Source organism: Eptatretus burgeri, chromosome 12, assembly GCF_056783735.1.
Source record: "Eptatretus burgeri isolate ZD-2024b chromosome 12, Ebu_testis_v1, whole genome shotgun sequence".
Lineage (NCBI taxonomy): Eukaryota > Metazoa > Chordata > Myxini > Myxiniformes > Myxinidae > Eptatretus > Eptatretus burgeri.
This window is the reverse complement of record NC_140972.1, coordinates 80,943,853-80,964,884: the sequence shown is the minus strand read 5'-3', so window position 1 is coordinate 80,964,884 and position 21,032 is coordinate 80,943,853. Positions and strand designations below refer to the sequence as shown.

Here is a 21,032-nt window from a genome sequence, read left to right as displayed (position 1 = left end):
TATATATATATATATATATATATATATATATATATATATATATATATATATATATATATATATATATATATATATATATATATATATATATATATATATATATATATATATATATATATATATATATATATATATATATATATATATATATATATATATATATAAATATATATATATATATATATATATATATATATATATATATATATATATATATATATATATATATATATATATATATATATATATATATGTTGTTGTTCGTCTTTCGGCTGCTCCCGTTAGGGGTCGCCACAGCGGATCATCCGTTATGATCCGCATACTGATTTGGCATAGGTTTTACGCCGGATGCCCTTCCTGACGCAACCCTGATCGCCTCTTAAGACACAGGGATAAGGATTGGGTTTCGCCACGATTCCGGGCTGCCCTACACCCTCTCATAGCGTGGCCCAGTGCACAGCTCCCATTCTCAAGTGATCCTCCAACCCAAGCCTCCGAGTAGCCGGATTACAGGCGCACGCCACTGCGCCCGGTGTGTATATATATATATATATATATATATATATATATATATATATATATATATATATATATATATATATATATATATATATATATATATATATATATATATATATATATATATATATATATATATATATATATATGCATTGCCAAGTCTAAACAAGGCAAAGAGATTGGCAGATGAAACCTAAAATTATGGATTAAATTAGCATTGACTGTATGGAATAAATAAATGATTTACATGTTCAGACTTAGTGTCATAATTGTTAAAGCATCTGCTCTGAGCATGGAAGGTATAGTGCTGCTTCCGCTTCCTCCCTTGATACTCAGCATTGAGAAAGCATAAAGCACAGATAAATGATAGCTGGCAACCATTGTATATGCTTCATGGGCCTAATGGCCTCCTCCTGCATTGAAGTTCCTTGTAAAGGAATATATATTATTTTATTATAAGATAATGTGCAGGGTTAAGGCAGGGTCCATTCATGCTGTATAATGAAGTTACCCTGGATCTAATAGTTTGTCTATCCTTTCTCTTGGAAGAAGTTTGCCACGTCCCTTATGCACATTCCTGGCCTTTTCACCTCCACCTGGGAACGCAGGCAAAAAAAACAAACAAACAAAAAATGGCGTCAGCATGATGGAAGCTTAAAATAGGCATAGGAAGTATGAACATAGATCCACAAACAATTTGAGAAAGAAACCTCAGACATCAACAGTGTTTAATCACAACAAATAAAAAGAGTAATTAGAACGGCACTTGGTAAGTGCATACTTTGGCCAGACTGAACAGTTTACGTTTTGCATCCAACTAACAGGGTGGATTTGCATCCGGACCTTAACCAAAATCTAATCGGCTTGTTCTTGTCACCCAACAAACTCCTCTTCCAATTTTTGTCATAATCCATCCATAACGTTTTGAGATATCATGCTCTATTTCGTTTTTAGCTTAGCTGGACTTTCGTCAGGTGAGCTTATGCAATTGAGCAGTGTCTGTAGGTGAGTCAGTCAGTGAGTCAGTCAGTTTTGACACCCTGACATAGGTATTGCTCTCTTCTCCAGACTACAAACACAATTTCAATGAAACTTCACCACGACCTCCATCACCCGTGATGTACCAAAATTTGTTCACGGCATTAAAAAATTCAGGGTCGGGGGGGGGTCTAAGCAGGGTTTGAGTGACTGTTGCTCCTGATCCAGGTGAGCTTCAGGGCAGGTGGTCATATTTTTGGCCCGATCACTCAATGGTGAAGAATAACTTTAAAAATTCTCAAATCCAGATTCGGATCTTCACCAAAATTGAATATTTTCATTCTTTTTACACCCCCAACCTGTCCACCAAATTTCATCTAAATCTGTCAACAACGTTTTGAGATATCCTGCTCACAGGAAGACAGACAGACAGACAGGAGTGGAAATATAACCTCCGTCCACCTTTGTTTGCAAGCCTGGTGTTTGCTTAGTGGTTAGGGTGGTGGCTTGGGATCCTAGGGTCCTGAGTTCAAGCCCCGTTGGGTCGCTGAATTAATACACCAGGAGGTTGACTCAGCCTGTCATCCTTCCGAGGTCGGCAAAATGAGTACCAGTGCACTGGTAATGGGTACACTGCATCAGCGGCATGTTCGCGTCCCAACCAATGATGCAACCAGCAGCCACAGGCTGCACTCGATAGAGAGAGACCTTTGTTTGCAGAGGTAAAGAACAGTGGAAAGAGTGGGCATGGGGAGTGGATAAACACACCAACAACAGGGTGGAGCAATATTATAGAGGAAGACTTCGGGTCGATATTTGGTATGCATTAGCGCTTCCATCATGAAAAAAGTCGATTTTAGCTCTTCCATCATGAAATAAGCTCCATAAAAAAACTCTAAAATAGAATTTGATGTGAATGTGTCAATGGATATGCCTTTGCCATGTTAGATGTCAACCCACTGATTACATTTGATCTCAAAGGTCACATGAGAGAGTGCACGAGAGATAAAAGAGAGATAAGTAGAACAGAGAAAGCATCTGATGCTTCTAACTCAAATTAAATGATCTGGAAAATGATTTTGAAAGGGCACATAACCTTTGACCCGTTGAACGCAAAATTGAATCGGTTCATCTTTGTATCGCAGTCCATCTTTATTTCAAGTTTAGTTGAAATAACTTCTGTGGTTCACAAGTTATTGTGGTAACAAATATTTTCAATTAAAAGTCACATGACCATATACCTTTGACCTTTTGAACCCAATATCTCATAAGTTCATCCTTGTATCATAGTACATACTTGTATCAAGTTTCGTCAAAATACCTTCAGCGGTTCACAAGTTATCACGGTAATGAAAATATGCTACGCACGCATGGATGGACAACCCAAAAACATACTGCCTCTGGCACCTTCAGCTGTGGAGCCATAGAAACAGGCTACATTATCAAATGTTTGTTGCCGTTTCAAAAATCAGCGTTTCCTAATTTTTAGTCGTTATAATGACTTCAACAGACGAGTTCATGTCGATAATTTTGACAAAGCAGCACAACTTTCCTCAAGGCGGAATCGCTTTTTGAGAATTGCAACCTTGGTGCACAGACATAATGAGTTTTCCCAATGGAAGAATAATCTTTCACTTGTTGTCCCAGCTCACATCATTCCTGGACGTAAGCAGTTACACGACTGCAGTTAAGATAAATGCACAAATCACAATAAATCAATTGTAATTTACAAATAACTAAATGGCCTTCAGACAATATTGCTTCACGTTCACCTTGTTGAATTGTCTCCACTGTCTGTTGCAGCTTTGTCACAAGAATTTTCATCCGTTCAAAGTTTTCCTGTAAATAATAACACCATACAATCACATTAAAAAATGGGTTTATCAACAATGAATATTAAAAAGAATCTCTTCTCAGTGGTAAAAAAAAAAAAAAAAAATACAGCACAAGTTCAGGGATATCACACATCAATCTGAGAAGAGAATGAACACAACCAAATCCTCCATTCTTACATATTCACGATAAAAACAGTAAAGCAACACGTTTTCTTTATTGTTGTCAATTCCGTATAGATTTTCATCCTTTGCCTGTATCACCTTTCCATAGTTTATTGGTACATGTATAATGCTACTTTAGAAATATAAAACGACAATAAGGAGTCATACTAATGATAACAAGACATACTAAAAAATCATATCGTTAACAAATTAAATAACAAGTAATACGAAAATACAACAATTCTTTGGGAATTAGCACGTCTGTAAGGATGAGTTCTTCACCGTATAAATAAAGAAGAGCGGTTGACATGTTCAATAATAGTAGATTTACAACGTTCAAAAGCAAGCTGAAAAACCACTGTAAATTTATGTTGCAATTAACCGTCTTTAAAATCTCTTCCTTAATTGTAAAACCAAACATGTTTTGTGAAATTGTAAATTTTATTAACTTGTGTTTTCCATATTTTCATGAAGGCTTGTAGAAAATTTGATGACAAAAGCTTAAATGGTAAAAAGGATATGGCCGAGACAGACACACTGAAGCTCAAATGTTAAATAAATAAACATCAGAAGCGATTTAAAAAAAATTTAATCTGCCATTTTGTACTTTGCTGTAGCCTAATAAAGCCTATTGTTACTTATTGTGACTTTGTCCTTTGACATTTTCACCCAATTGTTAATTAGTGTTCTCCATATTCTCACGATAGACATTTGTTGAAATTTGATGATAAAACTTCAAATGGTTAAAGAGGAGTTATGCCCTGGACACACACACACACACACACACACACACACGCACACGCACGCACGCACGCACGCACGCACGCACGCACGCACGCACGCACGCACGCACGCACACACACACACACACACACACACACACACACACTTGGCAAAACCCTGTCACCTGCAACATGAGTGGAGGTGCTAAGGCATTTGATATTTCAGGGTATGGATAAAAGAGAGACATTTCTTCCAATGACAAATTGAGTAGCAAACTAAATGACGCGGAGATAGAAAAATTGTCACTGGTGAATGAGAAGAGTATTGTGGGAATACCTTCTCAGAGGTAACTTTGCACAGTAAAGCAGGCCCACCCCACTCGTGGATTTCTGCGTCACGGTTTTGCTCTATCACGGTTGAATTATCATGGTAACATGTGTCGATCGCGGCATGGGTCCCTCGCTCTATCGTGGTCTGGCATGCAGGAATATACAACCCCACATCTCCGTCTCATCTCACAGCCACACGCTGCCCTCCATCACAGACTCAGTTGCTCTTTCGATATCGTGACGCATGGACTGTAATCACATGATATCTTGTGATTTAGTCTGATATAGCATGATTTCGTTTGTTATCGTTTGATATCACGGGGTGTTCATGACAGTAAATAGTTATGAAGAAAAAGAACATGTGGGTTTTTAGTGAAATAAGGCAAATGAAACATTACAAAATGTTATGAAAAGTTTTCAAAGAAAGAAGCAAATTAATTCAATTATGAGGAATTTTTGGTTCAAATGGGAGGTAATGAGAAAGGAAGAAATAAAGATTGAACCAAGGAAGGAAATGAGAAGCAGAATGAGTTCATGATTATTTTTTTTTCAAACAAAAATATTTGTTTGTTTGTTTTGAAGTGAGGAGGGGGAAATAAGACAAAGACGAGGAGTGTGATAGCCAGAGTAAATCGACAAGGCTGAATCGTTAGAGTTCATTCAACGTAGGCTTTATTCAGCAAGAACAGGACAACCTGTAACAACACAGATGTATAGCGAAGCCCGACATATAATACAATAAGCATAATACAACAATGAAGAATAAGAATTAATAGGCCGACAGTAGTTCTCTATGTAATCACAAAAGACCGTTCAGTCGCCATCTTGAATATCGCAAAAGACTATGGGTAAAGGAAGGATACGGAAATACAATCTATTCCACTGATTTTGTTGTTGTTGTTGAACTATGGGTAATATAATCTGGGGCTTACAATCTATAACAAGGAATGTGAAAGAGAACACTTGGGATAAAGCAGTATGAGGCACATATCTTGAGAGGTTTTCGCTAGTCTTCATGGAATTCCCCAACTCTCCCGAAGAGACCAGGCAATCGTCTACAGGCTCCGACACTGACATGCTGCTCTAAACTCCTATTTACATAGGATAGGGTGTCAACTAATGGGGTTCTGCGAGCGGTGTAAGGTTCCCGAAGATTTGGATCACATCTTCACACAATGCAATCAGTACAGGGGACCCAGATCTCGCCTCTTCCACTCTGCTGGGGAGATGGGGATCAGCTGGTCGGGTGTACCAGACACGCTGTGCCGGTTGAGCCAGAAGCACTCTCGACTCCGCAAATCGTTGTTTGGATTTATAAAAGAAGCGGGAAGACAAAGAAGAAGAGGGAAGAAGAAGAGGGAAGAAGGGGGAAGAAGAAGTGAGAAGAAGAGGGAAAGAGAAGGGAGAATAGGGAAAGAGAAGGGAGAAGAAGAGGGAAAGAGAAGAAGGGAGAAGAGGGAAAGAGAAGAAGCGGGAAGAAGAAGAAGAAGGAAAGAGAAGAAGCGGGAAGAAGAAGAAGAGGGAAAGAGAAGAAGCGGGAAGAAGAAGAAGGAAAGAGAAGAAGGGAGAAGAAGAAGAGGGAAAGAGAAGAAGAAGAAGAAGAGCGAAAGAGAAGAAGCGGGAAGAAGAAGAGGGAAAGAGAAGAAGCGGGAAGAAGAGGGAAAGAGAAGAAGCGGGAAGAAGAAGGAGCAGGAAGAAGAAGCAGGAAGAAGAAGTGGGAAGAAGAAGAAGCGGGAAGAAGAAGAAGCGGGAAGAAAAGAAGAAGAAGAAGAAGAAGAAGAAGAAGAAGAAGAAGAAGCGGGAGGGCGGAAGGAGGAGGGAGGAAGGAGGAAGGAGGAAGAAGGAAGAAGGAAGAAGGAAGAAGGAAGAAGCGGGAAGAAGAAGCGGGAAGAAGAAGAAGGACGCTGTCCTGGCACCTAAAAGTTATACGTTGGTCTATACTCTATAAGGACATGCAGAACAAGGCAAAGGAGACAATTATTAACTCCTTCACAAAGTCTGCTGACCCTGACGGCCCTAAGCCAGGGACGTTGACCTCATCTCAATAACCTCCAATGTCCTCAATCATCATCATCATCATCATCAAAAGTAAGTCCAATTTTAAGTGTTTTTCATTTTTACCACTGTAGTTTCGGCAAAAAGGTCATTTAATTATCAAGTTGGATCCCCTATTCCTATTTTTCCCATCAGGTCTTAACTTTGTGCATTGTAGTTTTGCCCATCGTGGGTTTTTTCAAGAACGTAACCCCCGCAAATGGGGAGGGTCTGCTGTATAACGATAGTTGTTTCCCACATTGCATGTATTACAATAAGCGTGAGGTAATTGTCACGCAGAATACACATAGAAAGATGCTGTAAAACCTTCCCCACATGTTTGTGTATGAAACGCCGCTCTCTTCACACCCTTTTTAATGTTGTCACCTTTGTAATCTGTCCTAAATGTCCTATTGAAGTGTCTAAGAGGCCGACGGCACGAGTTTAGGTGGGAATTCCACATGACAGCAAAGCGGCCAAAAGCACTGAGTGGCTGGCCAGGGTTGGGAGCGAGAGGGATCAGTCCCGCCAATGGACAGGGTAAAAGACCGATATTGGCAGAGTGGGGAGGGCTGAGTGCATTATGAAATTGGGTGAGGGGGTGACTCTATAAAAAGTGTGATTAGGCTCCGTGGGGTGTGAATCGCGAAGGGAACTGAGCTGTAGAAGCTATGCGAGTGCATCGTCAGGGCATTTGCATTGAGTGCAAGAGAATGGGCATTTGCAGCACAGTCGGCAGTCACGCGCCCACCCAAGAAATCACGCCCCCTCTCCCTGCTCAAGTCAGCTCCGGTTACAGCCAATGACTGTTCCAAAAAGCTGTGTCACCGCTTGGAACTCGCTAAGTTCTGCCGGGAGCAGCCTGCAGTATTTCTTGTCTTATGCCATCTTTCTCTTATCTATCTCCTGAGGAATGCATGAAGCCTTAAGGCTAGATACACAAGGTTCCCATTCATTCGTTGAGTCGACAGCACATACAGGTACGGCTCATTTATTATTGTTACACTATTGGTTCACGAAAAAATATTTTCACGAAAAAAATAAGTGACCGCTATATTCGTTATTGTTGTGTGTCTGTCTGTCTGACTGTCTGTGTCTGTATGTCTGTCTGTATGTCTGTATGTCTGTATGTCTGTTCAGTAGTCGAACCAGTCGAGAAAAAAAAAATTTTCAAAAAATTTTTTTTTGAAATTTGATCTACCCTTATTATCAGTATTTCTCTCGATATGTGTGTCTGTCTGTCTGTCTGTCTGTCTGTCTGTCTGTCTGTCTGTCTGTCCCTCTGTTCGGTCCAGTGCTCCGTTAATACAATGGCGATTTCGATGAAACTTGGTGGGTAGGTTCATACCATGACCTAGTTGTGTGCAAATGAAAATTGTTGCTATGGACACCACCGTTGCCCAGCAACGGGACTTTGAATTTTTTGAAAAATCATTAAAAAAAATTTTTTTTCGAAAATCAAAAATCGAGCCATGAGTGACTGTGGGCAGTACATTCAGCCATATTGTCAAAAATTTCCAGCTGGATCCTATGAAAACTGTCGGAGAAGAAAGACTTTGAATGAACCCTGGTCGAAACCAATAAAAAAATGAAGTTCGTTATATCTCAGAGACTATGAGTCAGATATACATGAAACTGGTATGGTCGGTTCATGGTATGTCCTAGTTATGTGTGAGAAAGAACCGTTGCTATGGACCCCTCCGTTGCCAAGCAACGGCCGATAAACCTCGAAATATGGGGGTATTTTAACGAAAAAACAATCTGTAGCATTAACCCTTGAAGCTAGAATCATGAATTTTCTTGTGCTTAATCCTCAGGTCATTCCCCATTGAACAGGCCCATCGCGTCAGGTTCTATTGGGTAGTCGACTACCCATGTCCGCCTACCGGCTTGTCTGTCTGTCTGTCTGTCTGTCTGTCTGTCTGTCTGTCTGTCCCGAGCATAGATCCGTGGGTTTTGATCCGATCCTGATAAAATTTTGGTGGGAGGTTTATATCATGATCTAGTTGTGTTTTCCTGAGAATGGGCGTGGTGCGCCCATTATGGGCAGAGCCACGCCCAAAAAACATGTGTTTTTAGGGGTAGCCGATTTGAATTTGCATCTTCTCCTAGGGGGTTTGTCGAATCTGACAGGGGTTTCGGTATTTGGTTAGCCCAATGGCACCTGCATAGTCCCATGGAGCTCGATTTTTCATTTTCGTCCCAAGGTCACGAACTTAGAAAATTGCGAATTTTGACGTAAAAAAATTATCTTCTCTGAGGGGGTTGTCGAATCTGGCTGGGGTTTCAGTATTTGGTTAGCCCAATGGCACCTGCATAGCCCCACGGAGCTCGATTTTTCATTTTCGTCCCAAGGTCACAAGGTCACGAACTTAGAAAATTGCGAATTGTGTTTTTAGGGGGTAGCAGATTTTATTTGCATCTTCTCTGAGGGGTTTGTCGAATCTGGCAGGGGTTTCGGTATTTGGTTAGCTCAATGGCACCTGCATAGCCCCACGGAGCTCGATTTTTCATTTTCGTCCCAAGGTCAAGGTCACAAGGTCATGAACTTATAAAATTTCGAATTTTGACATAAAAATCATACGACCGCCCAAACTTTGAGAGCTTGGATGACAATATTTTTTATGCATAATCTTGAGGTCATTCCCCACCTAAAGTCTTGAAACCATTTTGCTCTATCTCAAACACCTTGCCCATATCGCCCCCTTCAAGTTTGTTTTTACGCTGATTTCATTGAAGTATGGATAATCCGAGGAGTGCGAAATGCCATATAGCCTATATGATGTTATATTGTTCCTGGAATGTTCTCGAGGAAGTTTGGCACCAAAGATCATAATCCTTGACCTTTGACCTTTAAAGTTCACAACGGTCAAATTTTCAAAGTTGTGGGAATCAAACCGGGTTTTCGACCTTCTTCGACGAACTAACTCTAATAAGCTATAGCATGTATCCTGTTTCCTTATTTTAATGTCCACAACATTGTTTTGGGACCTTTAAAGGTTATGCAAAGGTCAAATTTTTAAAGTTGTTGAACGAAACCGGGTTTTTGACATTTTGCAGCTAATAACCTGTCACTCGTACCACATCATGTTGATCATTTTTATAACTTGGTCAAACATTATCACATTGTCTAATCCTTGACTTCTGAAACAATATACATCGTCAAATACCGCTCGTGAACCATCGTCGCCTTCAGACTTGTTTTGCTTCCTTTTGTATTCTCGCCCCATACGTGCCAATACATTTTGAGTGGCTCTGATTGCTTGTTTAATTATACACATCCGTTAAAGGGCAGATTGGGTTCAGGTGATTATCACCCAGGACGAGACTATGTTGAAATCCGGTGAATCGCTCAGTGGTTATCAATGTAATGGACACAGGGCACCGATAAGCGAGATGCATTGACTGGCTCAGTGGTTCGATTGGAGTATGGCAACATGGCAAACAGGTCTGTGATCCGACTCGGAACAATATAATCAACTGACCATCAGGACCGCTTTGACATGGTTCATTGGAACACAAACTAGGCAACTGGTCTAACCTGATGGCTGCAACAGTATAAAACACAAACATATGAATGGATTTCACGTCGTAAATGGTTCTACCTTTATTTACCTTCCAGATGATATCAAAAGTAAGCAACAAAAAACATCAACAAGAAGAAAAATAGCAATCAGAGATGCAGACCCCTGCCAGGACTTGTTTTGTATGGTGTTTGTGTATTTGGTGTGGTGTTTGTGAACTGGTGCGTTACGTAATTAATCAAGAGACATTACTAGAAGTGCCACTTTATAACTGCTGGCAGTGATGACCGGGTACCAAGACCTCCCGCTTTGATGGGACATTTGATCCTAAACCCACGTTTTTTATGATTAAATTGAATTTAGAATGGGATTAAAATTAATTCAATTCAAATCAAACTAGAACGGGCACTCGGTAGAGCACATACCTTCGCCGCCACTACTTTTTTCCGGGCACATTTGAAAAACGTCATTTAAAAACGTCCATGACGTCACAACCGTCAGTCCGATGGACGTCAAATTTGGTGTTAGACGTCATTGAGGGCAGTCCAACAAAATGGAATGATAAACACTGAAAAAAATCGAAAGTTTTAAAATGATGTCATCTTGTGACGTCATTTTGACGCACTTCCAATGACATCACTACCAATCGCGGACTACCATCCTGAAAGCTCTTATTTCATAGAACATTTTAACGTTGGTTTCATGTCAATAGCTCTATTAGATCTGAAGTTATGCCTACAAGTATATTTTGACCTTGAGTGTGACCTTGACCTTGACCATAGAGTTAATTTGCAAAACCTGTTCATAAATAAGCAGATATTTTGGTACTGATCATAATGCCTGGATTTGGGACAATTTCCTTTACAAATTACATAGATATTTGAATATAAAATATCAGGACATTTCAGCCACAATTGAAAAACGTTATGTTCAAACGTCAATGATGTCATAACGGTCAGTCCGAACGACGTCAAATTTGGTGTGTGACGTCCTTAAGGTAAGTCCAACAAAACGGTATAATCAAAACTGATGAGGTCGAAAATTGAAAATTTACGTCATCTTGTGACGTCATTTTGACGCACTTCTGATGACGTTACGTCAAATCTGACACCACGTACCCGAAAGGTATTTCGTCATGGAACAATATGGCATTGGTTGCATGTCGATAGCTGTCTTATGAAGGAAGTTATGCTCAAAAGTTTGTTTTTGACCTTTTCATGACCTTGACCTTTGACCCGGTCACTCCCAAAATCTAATTAAATCGTCCTTGGATAATCACGAATCATCCCACCAATTTTCATGCAATTCGGTTTAATACTTTCTGAGTTATGCGAATAACAAACAAACATATTCACAAATAAATAAATACACAGCGACCAAAACATAACCTTTCGCAGAATGCGAAGGTAATGAAGACCGAATCGGTACAGTCCTGCATTGGAGTAATCCCAAGGAACCCAAAAAAGTTTAAAAAATAATATAAACCAATGTCACCCGCAGGGTGACCCGTATCTTGCCAAAAGGTGACCACGTGTGACTTCTTTAAGCTCACACTGAGGTGAACAGAGCTGCTATCCACCAGGAGTGATTCCTTGAGGAATATCGGTCTATGAGAGATTCCGATGAGAATCGTTCTACAGAGTAACCATGAAAAATATGTGTTTGCCTCATAATGTCACCAAATGACGTCATAATGTCTCAAGCTTGACCTATCTAGAAAGCACTCATCGAGGTGTTCAATTTGAGGGACTACACGATATGGTTCCTAAAACTTGAAAATTTGACCTTGGGGTCAAATATGTTTGACCTCAGGCGCTAACCATGAAGGTCAAGGCCAATCGCCACCAAAAACTAATCAGCTGAGCGCCAGACCATATACTACATTCCCATAAAGTTTGGAGCCGATTCGATTAAAATTACTCAAAAAATAAGGGTTTCGTCGACTCCCCTGATTTGCGACAAAGTGACCTTGACCTTTGACCTTGACCTTGAAAATTTTATGCGCTGAAAGGGACCTCTTTGGGCCTCTGATATGCGAAGTTACAAAAATTTCCAATGATAACTGTGCTCTGCAGAGTGATTTATATGTGATTAAAAACAAAAATATAAAAAACATATGAAGGCCAAGGCCAATCGCCACCAAAAATTAATCAGCTGAGCGCCAGACCATGAACTATATTCCCATGAAGTTTGAAGACGATCCGATCAAAATTACTCAAAAAATAAGGGTTTCGTCGACTCCCCTGATTTGCGACAAAGTGACCTTGACCTTGACCTTGACCTTCAAAATTGTATGCGCTGAAAGGGACCTCTATAGGCCTCTGATATGCGAAGTTACAAAAATTTCCAATGATAACTGTGCTCTGCAGAATTTTTTATACGTGATTACAGACAAACAAAAAAATAAAAAACAATTAAAAAAAACATACAAGCTGACTAACATATCTTGCAAAAACTTCGTTTTGGCAAGATAATAAAAGATGAAGTCATCAGGAGGAACCTGGATGGGATTCACATTTCAGCTGCTACTCCTCTACCTTCAAACCCATCCAGGCACGGCTAAGTGAGCCAAATTAAAACAAGAGCTCAAGTGAGCACAATATACGCCCGAACAAGAAGGTATATACAGAATTGTGCTACTACATGGAAAACAGCAACCACTTTAGATGACGAACGTATGTCACGAGACACCGTCTCCACAGTCTGTACCTATGTACCAAATATGAACCGTGAAAGTTGAAAACTTTGGGAGTTCGAGTGCGGACAGGAACGGACGGACAGACAGACAGACAGACAGAGACAGACGACCGGTATATATATATATATATATATATATATATATATATATATATATATATATATATATATATATATATATATATATATATATATATATATATATATATATATATATATATATATATATATCGGGCGTATAAAAATGGCTGCAAAACCACACGACCGATGGTGTCATCATTTTTTTTTTCTGTGGAGCAATTTATCCCTAAATGACCCTCAAAATTTTTCATATTGATCACATGTAGCATTCTATGTACGCAATTATGACACAACGAAAGCACCTATGACATTGATTAAAAAAAAATGTTTTATCACATTCCCCATGAGGAGTACTTGCCATGTGCGAAGTTTCAATAATTTTCCCTGTTGCAGTTTCAGGGTTACAGATGTCAAAAGTTTTCCCTTTTTTCCAACATGGCTGCCACACCACGTGACCTATGATGTCCCAATTATGATTAAAACATTCTACATGAGTAGTCGCTCCAATGGTGAAAATTTTGTCTCCATCCATCAAGTAGTTGCAGAGAGAGACACTTGTTCTGTGTGGACAAACAGACAGACAGACAGACAGACAGACAGACAGACAAATGGACCCAAATGCAATACCCTGTCCTTTGGCGAGGCTAATAACAAAAATTAAACTTTTCTCTGATCAGTGGCATATATTCATCCTTAACCCACCAAATCACAAAGATTCTTAACAAAACTAGAACGTCACTCGGGACAGAGCATACCTCTGCCAGGCTGAACAGTTTAGGTTTTGTATCACACTGATAGGCCAGATCTGAATCCGGACCTGAACAAAAATCGAATCTGCTTCATCGCATCACCGAACCGACTCATCCACCGAGTTTTGTCATGACTTGTCCACAAGTTTTTGAAATACCATGCTGTACAGGATATCATTTTTGGCCCCATCTCTCAATGGTGAAGAATCACTGAAAAAAATTCTAGTAGTCCGACGATTCGGATCCGGATCTTCACCAAAATCTAATCAATTCGTCCTTGTCACACACCCAGCCTGTCCACAAAATTTCATCCAAATCCATCTGCAACTTTTTTGAGATATCCTGCTCACAGAGAAACAGACAGACAAACAGGCAGGTGTAAAAACATAACCCAAGTCAACCTTCGGTGGTGGAGATACAAAATGTGGGAAACTTGTATTACTTGCCTTGACTACTCAAGGCCTTCCAAGATTAGTTCATGTTCCCAGGGTGAACGCAGGAGATATTGTAAAAATGGTCTTGCGATTTTCTGTCACCCAGACCTTGTAAGTACCGCATCATGTAAGTATTTTTAATCACCACCTTAATGTTGATGTTCATAGCATAACACTGCATTGTACAACACAAAGAAGTTCAGCAACAGCATATTTTTATTAGATTTTGACTTGTACTTATTGCGGATGTGTGAAATTGCTGTTGGACTGAATATTTTACCCTCCCCCAGGTCAGTTTTTAGCTCGCCTGGTCGAAGAACAGAGAGATATAGCGATACCCCCGGCGTGAGCGTGAGCATGAAAATGTTAAAGTTTTTGGTGCAAGTTATTTCCTTTCTAATGTTTTTATCTACCACACTATTTTTTACTGATTACAATATACAAATACATATATTGCTTTAAAATTATTTGGATCAGACTTCACTGCAATGCTTTAAAAAAAATATTATTAGATTAGTCTATTAAAAACGATAAATGTATAAACAGGCGAGCATTAGGGTGGCATTGACACCAACTCCCTGGTAGATTGTACCTGTCCTGTCAACCATTGCACCTGTCCAACTATTCTTACTGCAAGAATGTGGGGTGATACCATTATGTTTACCTCCACCAACGAAGGTGAAGGTGATTATGTTTTCACCCCTTTCTGTCTGTCTGTTTGTTTGTTTGTGTGCAGGATATCTCAAAAAGTTGTGGGCGGATCCGGGTGAAATTTTGTGGACAGGTTGGGTGTGTGACAAGGACGAACTGATGAGATTTTGGTGAAGATCCGGATCCGGATCCGGATACGATAATTATTTAATTTTAAAGTGATTCTTCACCATTGAAAGATAGGGCCAAAAACGATATTGTATTGTTGTGGTTACCAAATTCGCAAACCACCATTCAGGTCCCTTAGGTGAGGTATCTCGGTAAGTACATGTGTAGTTAGGCCCGAACCCGTTGTCTAGTGGGAATACATGTCATTTATGCGTGCTGCGACTCTTCAGGATAGCCGTTTTTCTTTTACTATCTTTATTTTGGACCAACCGCCATGATTACCACCACAACCACAACATCAACCACCAACCACAACGCCGCTTCACCACAACCGCCACGACCTTCACGTCACACCTCGCAACCGTAGCATCGCCACCGTTCTTGCCCCGCTGTGGGTACCGGTGTTGGACTCGTGCAGGGCGCGCGTCGAACAGCGTGTACAAAATCACGGATTTTGTGCTTCAAAAACGGATCAAAAACGACACACGCCCACTTTTTGCCATCCAATCGGTGAGCGAGGGGCGATTTGGCCCCGCCTCCAGGACGATCGATATATGCAAATTTGTGGATCAAAAAGCCTTCACGCCCACTTTTTCTCGGGCCAATGGGGAGCGAGGTGAAAGGTCAAAGGGAGGGGGTCAAAGGCGAAGCTACGGGGGGATAAAAGGACCGTGTTCGTCAGTCAGAGGTGTGTGGAAGTCTGGAGCCCGAAGTCTGCAGTAGCTGGAGAAGCTGAAGAGAGTCGAACGTGGAGAGTAGGAGAGTGAAGAGTCGGAGAGTCCAGAGGCGGAGAGTGGAGGGTCGGAGAGTCAAGAAGAGGAGAGTCGGAGAGTCGAGAGGCAGAAGTCGAGGGTCGGAGAGTCAAGAAGAGGAGAGTCGGAGAGTCGAGAGGCAGAAGTCGAGGGTCGGAGAGTCAAGAAGAGGAGAGTCGAGAGGCAGAAGTCGAGAGTCGGAGAGTCCAGAGGCGGAGAGTAGGAGAGTCGGAAGCAGAGGGTCAAGACTTCGCGGGCGGTGGAGCTGCTCGTCGTGTGCGTTGGAGTCGGAACGGAGGGGACGAGCTGTGGAAAGGCGGCGACACCAGACGAGGGGGTGCTCGCGTCGTGCAGGGAGCTGCACCCGAGGGAGGCCGACAGCGCGACCTGGCCGAGGTGGAGACGCACACCAGGGATAATAAAGATCCTCTATACCCCGAGCATCAGCAACCCCCTCCTGTTTCCCCCCCGCGCTGAGATAGTGCGACCAAGGGGGCCCCTTTCCCACCCCCTACCAGACACCCTCCGCGAGGCCCGCGGGAGTGAGGCACCATCGCCGCTCCGCGTCTCATCACCAGATGGGTAGGCCCGACCTGGTCTCGGCCTCAGGCCCGCCTCATCCTTGAGGGTATTCTTTCCTTGGTTTTGGGTATGTGTTGTCGGCGCCGTCTGTGAGGTAGAATTGTATAAGTGTTGCCGTGTGCTCGGTAGTCGGTATTAGCTCTGCATTGTCTTCGCTTTTATATTTGCTTTTTGTGTAAATGGAATTGTGTTTTTTCTGTGTGCATTTGGTGGAATTGAATATGTGTGCTTCCCGTGTGCCGCGAATAAATGTGCTTTATTATTGAACTGTTCTCCCGCTTCGCTTCGTCTTTTTCTCCCATTGAACCCTCATCTTGCTTCACGTAAAGGGTTGGTAGTGGGCTGAGTACGCCCGATAATTAATCGAACCGTCGAGGTCGACGATAACACCGCTCGGTTATTCTGATAGTATGGAACGGGTCGCTTAAGTGGCCCGTGTCCGAAGTCGACCTGCGGCGAGGTGCGATCGCCCGGTCTACCCTCCGCGTGGGTACTTAGGTAGGTCGAATTTGGCGAGCAACCCTATCCCACGCGGGGGCTGATTGGCTCGATCGCGGTGAGACCGAAAGGTCCACCCGTGACTGGTTCCCGGCGTTAGTCCGAGAGGGTCACGACTGGATTGTCCGTCCGGTGGGCGACGTGCCGCGATTCGAGTTACGTGGCCGTCAGCACGCCGGCGGGCGCGAATACCGCAACACTGGTGTCAGGTCGTGCGATACAAATTCATCGCCCTCCTCGCAGCACTGGTATCGGAGAAAGGAAAACGGGCTCTCCTGTCTCCGGCTAAATTCACGGGAATCGGTCCAGGGGTGAGAGAAGCGACCCCCGATTCCCTCCAAATTACGAGCGAGCTAAATTAACCCTTCACGAGAAGCAAGATGGCGTCTCAAGGCGAGCGGGAGCCGGGGGTATTAGAAATGTATATGTGTAGTAATGTAGAGTGCATGGTCCAGGATGGAATCCCCGAGCAGGAAATGTTGATTGTGCAGGAACACGGACTCGCCCAACTGAACCCAGGGCCCGAGGTGGGTGCGGCAGCGGCCGCGGTGTATGACACCTCCCCCCCCTCTCCACCAAAACCCTTCCCCAACCCCTGCCGAAACGGCTCACTCAAGCGCACCCGACATAGCCCAGCTATTCACCATGCTGGCGAACATGAACGAAAAAATAGATGCATTCACAAGCGAAATAAAACGCATGAAAACTAAAATGGAAACAAACATGAAGGAAGAAACGAAAAAGCTCCGGGGGGAGACGCAGAACATGGGCCGATGCCTGCAGGCGGGCATGAAGGCCGTTAGCAGGGAACTCAAAATGGCGACTCCACGTGTAGAAGCAAACGAGCTGGAAGGGGGTGCAACGGCTGACAGGCCCGCGGTGGAGGCGGGTAAAAAAATAATTCGGGGGGCGTGTTGGGCGAGGGTCGTGACAGAGGAATCGACGGTGACCAAAAGGGAAAAATTAAATGGGGAGACCAAAACGTGTGAGACGAGACACGAGGTGACGACAAAGGAAATAATAATAGTTGAGACACGGGAGATAGAGGGTGAATTGGACGGGGTAAGTGACGCACACACACACACGGAGGTAGTGGAGGATAAAGGGGGTGAGCTCGCGGAGCGTGTGGAGACCCAGTGCGAGCACCTGGATGGCCTCCTCCAGGAACAAGGGGAGGGAGTATGCCCCCTTGAGGCGAGTCACGACCAGGTGAGTTCGGTCGTGCTTTGCGAGGTTGAGGGGACGAGTGCTGTGGACGGGTGCACGGAGAGCTTGGGGGGTGTAGAGGCCCCGGAGACCCTTGCGGTGGCACAAATCCCCAGTGTGGTTGTCCCTGTGTGTGTGGTGCAAGGTGTGAGTGCGTCCCCGTGTGTGGAAGCGACCCCGTGTGTGAGTGGTGTGGTGGCGATGGTGCCGGAGTACGTGCTTCCCAGCACGCCGTGTGTGGATGAGGCACCGCGGGTTAGTGCCCCCGCGTGTGTGGATGAAACGGCCACTGTGAGTGAGGCACCGCGGGTTAGTGCCCCCGCGTGTGTGGGTGAGGAACCGTGTGTGGATGAGGAACCGCGGTTGAGTGCCCCCGCGTGTATGAGTGGGGCACGGTGTGTGGATGAGGAACCGCGGGTGAGTGCCCTCGCGTGTGTGAGTGAGGCACGGTGTGTGAGTGAGGCACCGCGGGTGAGTGCCCTCGCGTGTGTGAGTGAGGCACGGTGCGTGAGTGAGGCACCGCGGGTGAGTGCCCCCGCGTGTGTGAGTGAGGCACCGCGGGTGAGTGCCCCCGCGCGAGTGAATGGAGCACCACGTGTGAGTGGTATTGGTTATGCAAGGGAGACCGTGTGTGAGAGAGCGGTATGTGAGGGAGATGTCGGTTGGCATGCGGGAGCACGCAGCCGCGTCTCCCGGTGTGAGTTTAATGGTGTGGACTGTGTGCGTCGTAACACGCAGGTATGCGTGGGTCGAATGGCGACGACGGCGACATGGGAGAAACGAAAGCCGAGCAGCGGCTGTAGTTGTTTCGGGGACCGTGCCGGGTTCACCCAGCAGTGAGCACGCGGTTCGTGCTGTGCAACGCACGAGACCACCACGTGCTCGCTTGCGAGAGTGAAGTCCCGGTCCGGAAACGCACGCGGTGGATTTGCCGATCCCGCGGACGGACAAAGTTTAGGCAGGTAAATGGATTTGGACCGGACGGGTTCTCCACGCGATCGTGTGTGTTCAGCTCCAACGGGCAAGGCACATGTGTTCGCGTGGGGAACCCCTCGAGACGTGGGGCTTGTGTTTTTTTTTATGCGCACGGTGACGTCATGGCTGCACGTGTGGTTGGAATCCGGCAGGAGTGGTATCTCTGCCGGATGGTACCGTCCAAGGAGGGACGAGGAACACGTGCAGCTGCATGACGTCACGGGCAGGTGTAAAGTGCGCGAGCTCTGAGTTGCCGCGCAGGTGCTGCGCATGGAAAAAAAAAAAAAAAGGAAAACAGTAAGCCTCACTTTCGGGTGCACAGGATTCCTGGGCAAAGGGTGAAAGACCCCCTTACCTGGGCACAGGATGGAAACTAGTGAGGGGGAAGGGTTAGCTTAGCTAGACCGACTCCATGGGGCAGGGGTAAGTCCTCATGGAGTCCGTGGAATGGATTAGTTAGAGGGATGGTAGCCAGATTTAGGTTGGGAAATAAAATGAGATGATTTGGAGACAGTGACAGACTTTGGATGTGTAGAGGGGACGTAGTTTAGCTACGTAGTGTTAAAAGGAACGTGCTACGAGTATAAGGGACGACGTGGGAGCACGAGTTAGTTAGGGGATGTAGTTTGGAGGATGGCAGAGTTCAGCGGTGTGTGTGTGTTGAAGAGTTGGTGAGTTGTGAGGTGAGTACATGGTGAGTGAGTGAGGCCAGCGGGTCTGTGTGAGTGGAGTGAATGGGGAATGCATGGTGCGATGAGTGATTGGGGGGAGGAGTGACTCCCGCCCAAGGGACCCCGGGGTCAGAGTAAAGTGAGTTAGCTGGGTTAGTCAAATTGAAAAATGGAGGTCGTTTTGTTGTTGGTGGGAAAGTAGGCTCGAGACCCATTTGGAGGGGTGCAGGAGCCCTGTTGACGGGCTTGGGAGCGTGGCTGCGAAAGGTGAGTATCGCTGAGTGGGTACCCCGGGCACCAGGCTAGTCGGCCGCGGTAGGCCATGGGCCCATGGGGGGCCGGGATAGAGTAGTGGGCACGGGTGCGCCTGCTTGGTGCGGGGGCCCGGGGCGCCATTAGCCGCGTGGGCAGTGTTGTGGGCACGGGTGACCCTCGGAAAGGGGCCCGGGAGGCCGGCCTGCCACGTGTGCGTTTCAGGGGAGGTGCCATGGGGGGCACTCCCCGGTGTTAGGGAGCTGGTAGGCTCGGAGGCAGTGTAGTGCCCGGGGTTGCCATAGCGGGAGATTCGGCAGAGGGTCGTGCCTGCCAAAGGGAGCCACGTGTCCCAGCCATGAGACCGTGTGAGGGCACGGAGCGAAAATTGGGGGGCGAGGCCCGAAATTGTGAGGACACCAACACAGGCGACGGGAATCTGGGTTGTTAGAACCAATAGTTTAAGCGAGAGGCGCTTGTTGAAGCCCCTGGGTAGTTTAACAGTTAATGGTTAGGGTAGATTAGGAGATGTACCCCTCCGCACCATCCATCCCCTCGCTCTCGTTGTGGGCCGCTGGACCCACTTTGGGTTAGATCGCCGAACTCTGGGGAGGCCATTCTGAGGCTTCGTTGGGCCTCGACACAGGACGTTAGCTCTCCCTTATTCCCCTCCGGGAAGGGAACGTAGGGGTTGGGAGTAGGCTTGGTGACAGGATAGGTTAGCCGAACAAGGACGATAAAGGGGGTTAGGGGACGATTTATAGTGGGGAAGTAAAAAAAAAAGTAAAGATAAAAAAAAAATAAGTTGGGGCTAAATTGGGGTTTGACAAATTAAGGGAGTGGGTATGTACAGTGACAGGCAAAGGCGATAGGTTGGGAGGGAGACAGGTAGGTAGGTCCGAGCCCACCTTCCAAGTGGCCAGCACCACCGCACTCCCTCCACCAACCTCCACTGAACGGCAAAAGCTGGCCAGCTTCATCTGCTGGCTGTGTTTTCTGCAAGGCCTGTGTCATCGGCTGGCCGTGTTTGTCTTCGAGGCGGAGGCCGGCCAACTTCATCGGCAGCTGTTGTTTTGCTGCAAGGCCTGTGCCATCGGCTGGCCGTGTTTTGCTGCGAGGCCTGTGCCGGCTGGATCGTCTGCAGCTGCTGTGCTGCAAGGCCTGTGCCGGCCCACTTCATCTGCTGGCTGTTTTTTCTTCAAGGCCTGTGCC

General features: G+C 44.8%; 1 protein-coding gene across 1 annotated transcript in view; it reads right to left on the bottom strand.

The window, feature by feature from the left end:
- MCCC2 (methylcrotonyl-CoA carboxylase subunit 2) overlaps window positions 1-21,032 on the bottom strand; it is a 250,557-nt gene that overhangs the window by 225,412 nt on the left and 4,113 nt on the right. Inside the window, exons 2-3 of the mRNA XM_085848665.1 lie at window positions 3,270-3,336; window positions 1,031-1,115 (exon numbers count right to left, since the gene is read on the bottom strand). Coding sequence (XP_085704791.1) covers window positions 1,031-1,115; window positions 3,270-3,336 — 152 coding nt within the window. The remainder of the gene's footprint in view (window positions 1-1,030; window positions 1,116-3,269; window positions 3,337-21,032) is intronic.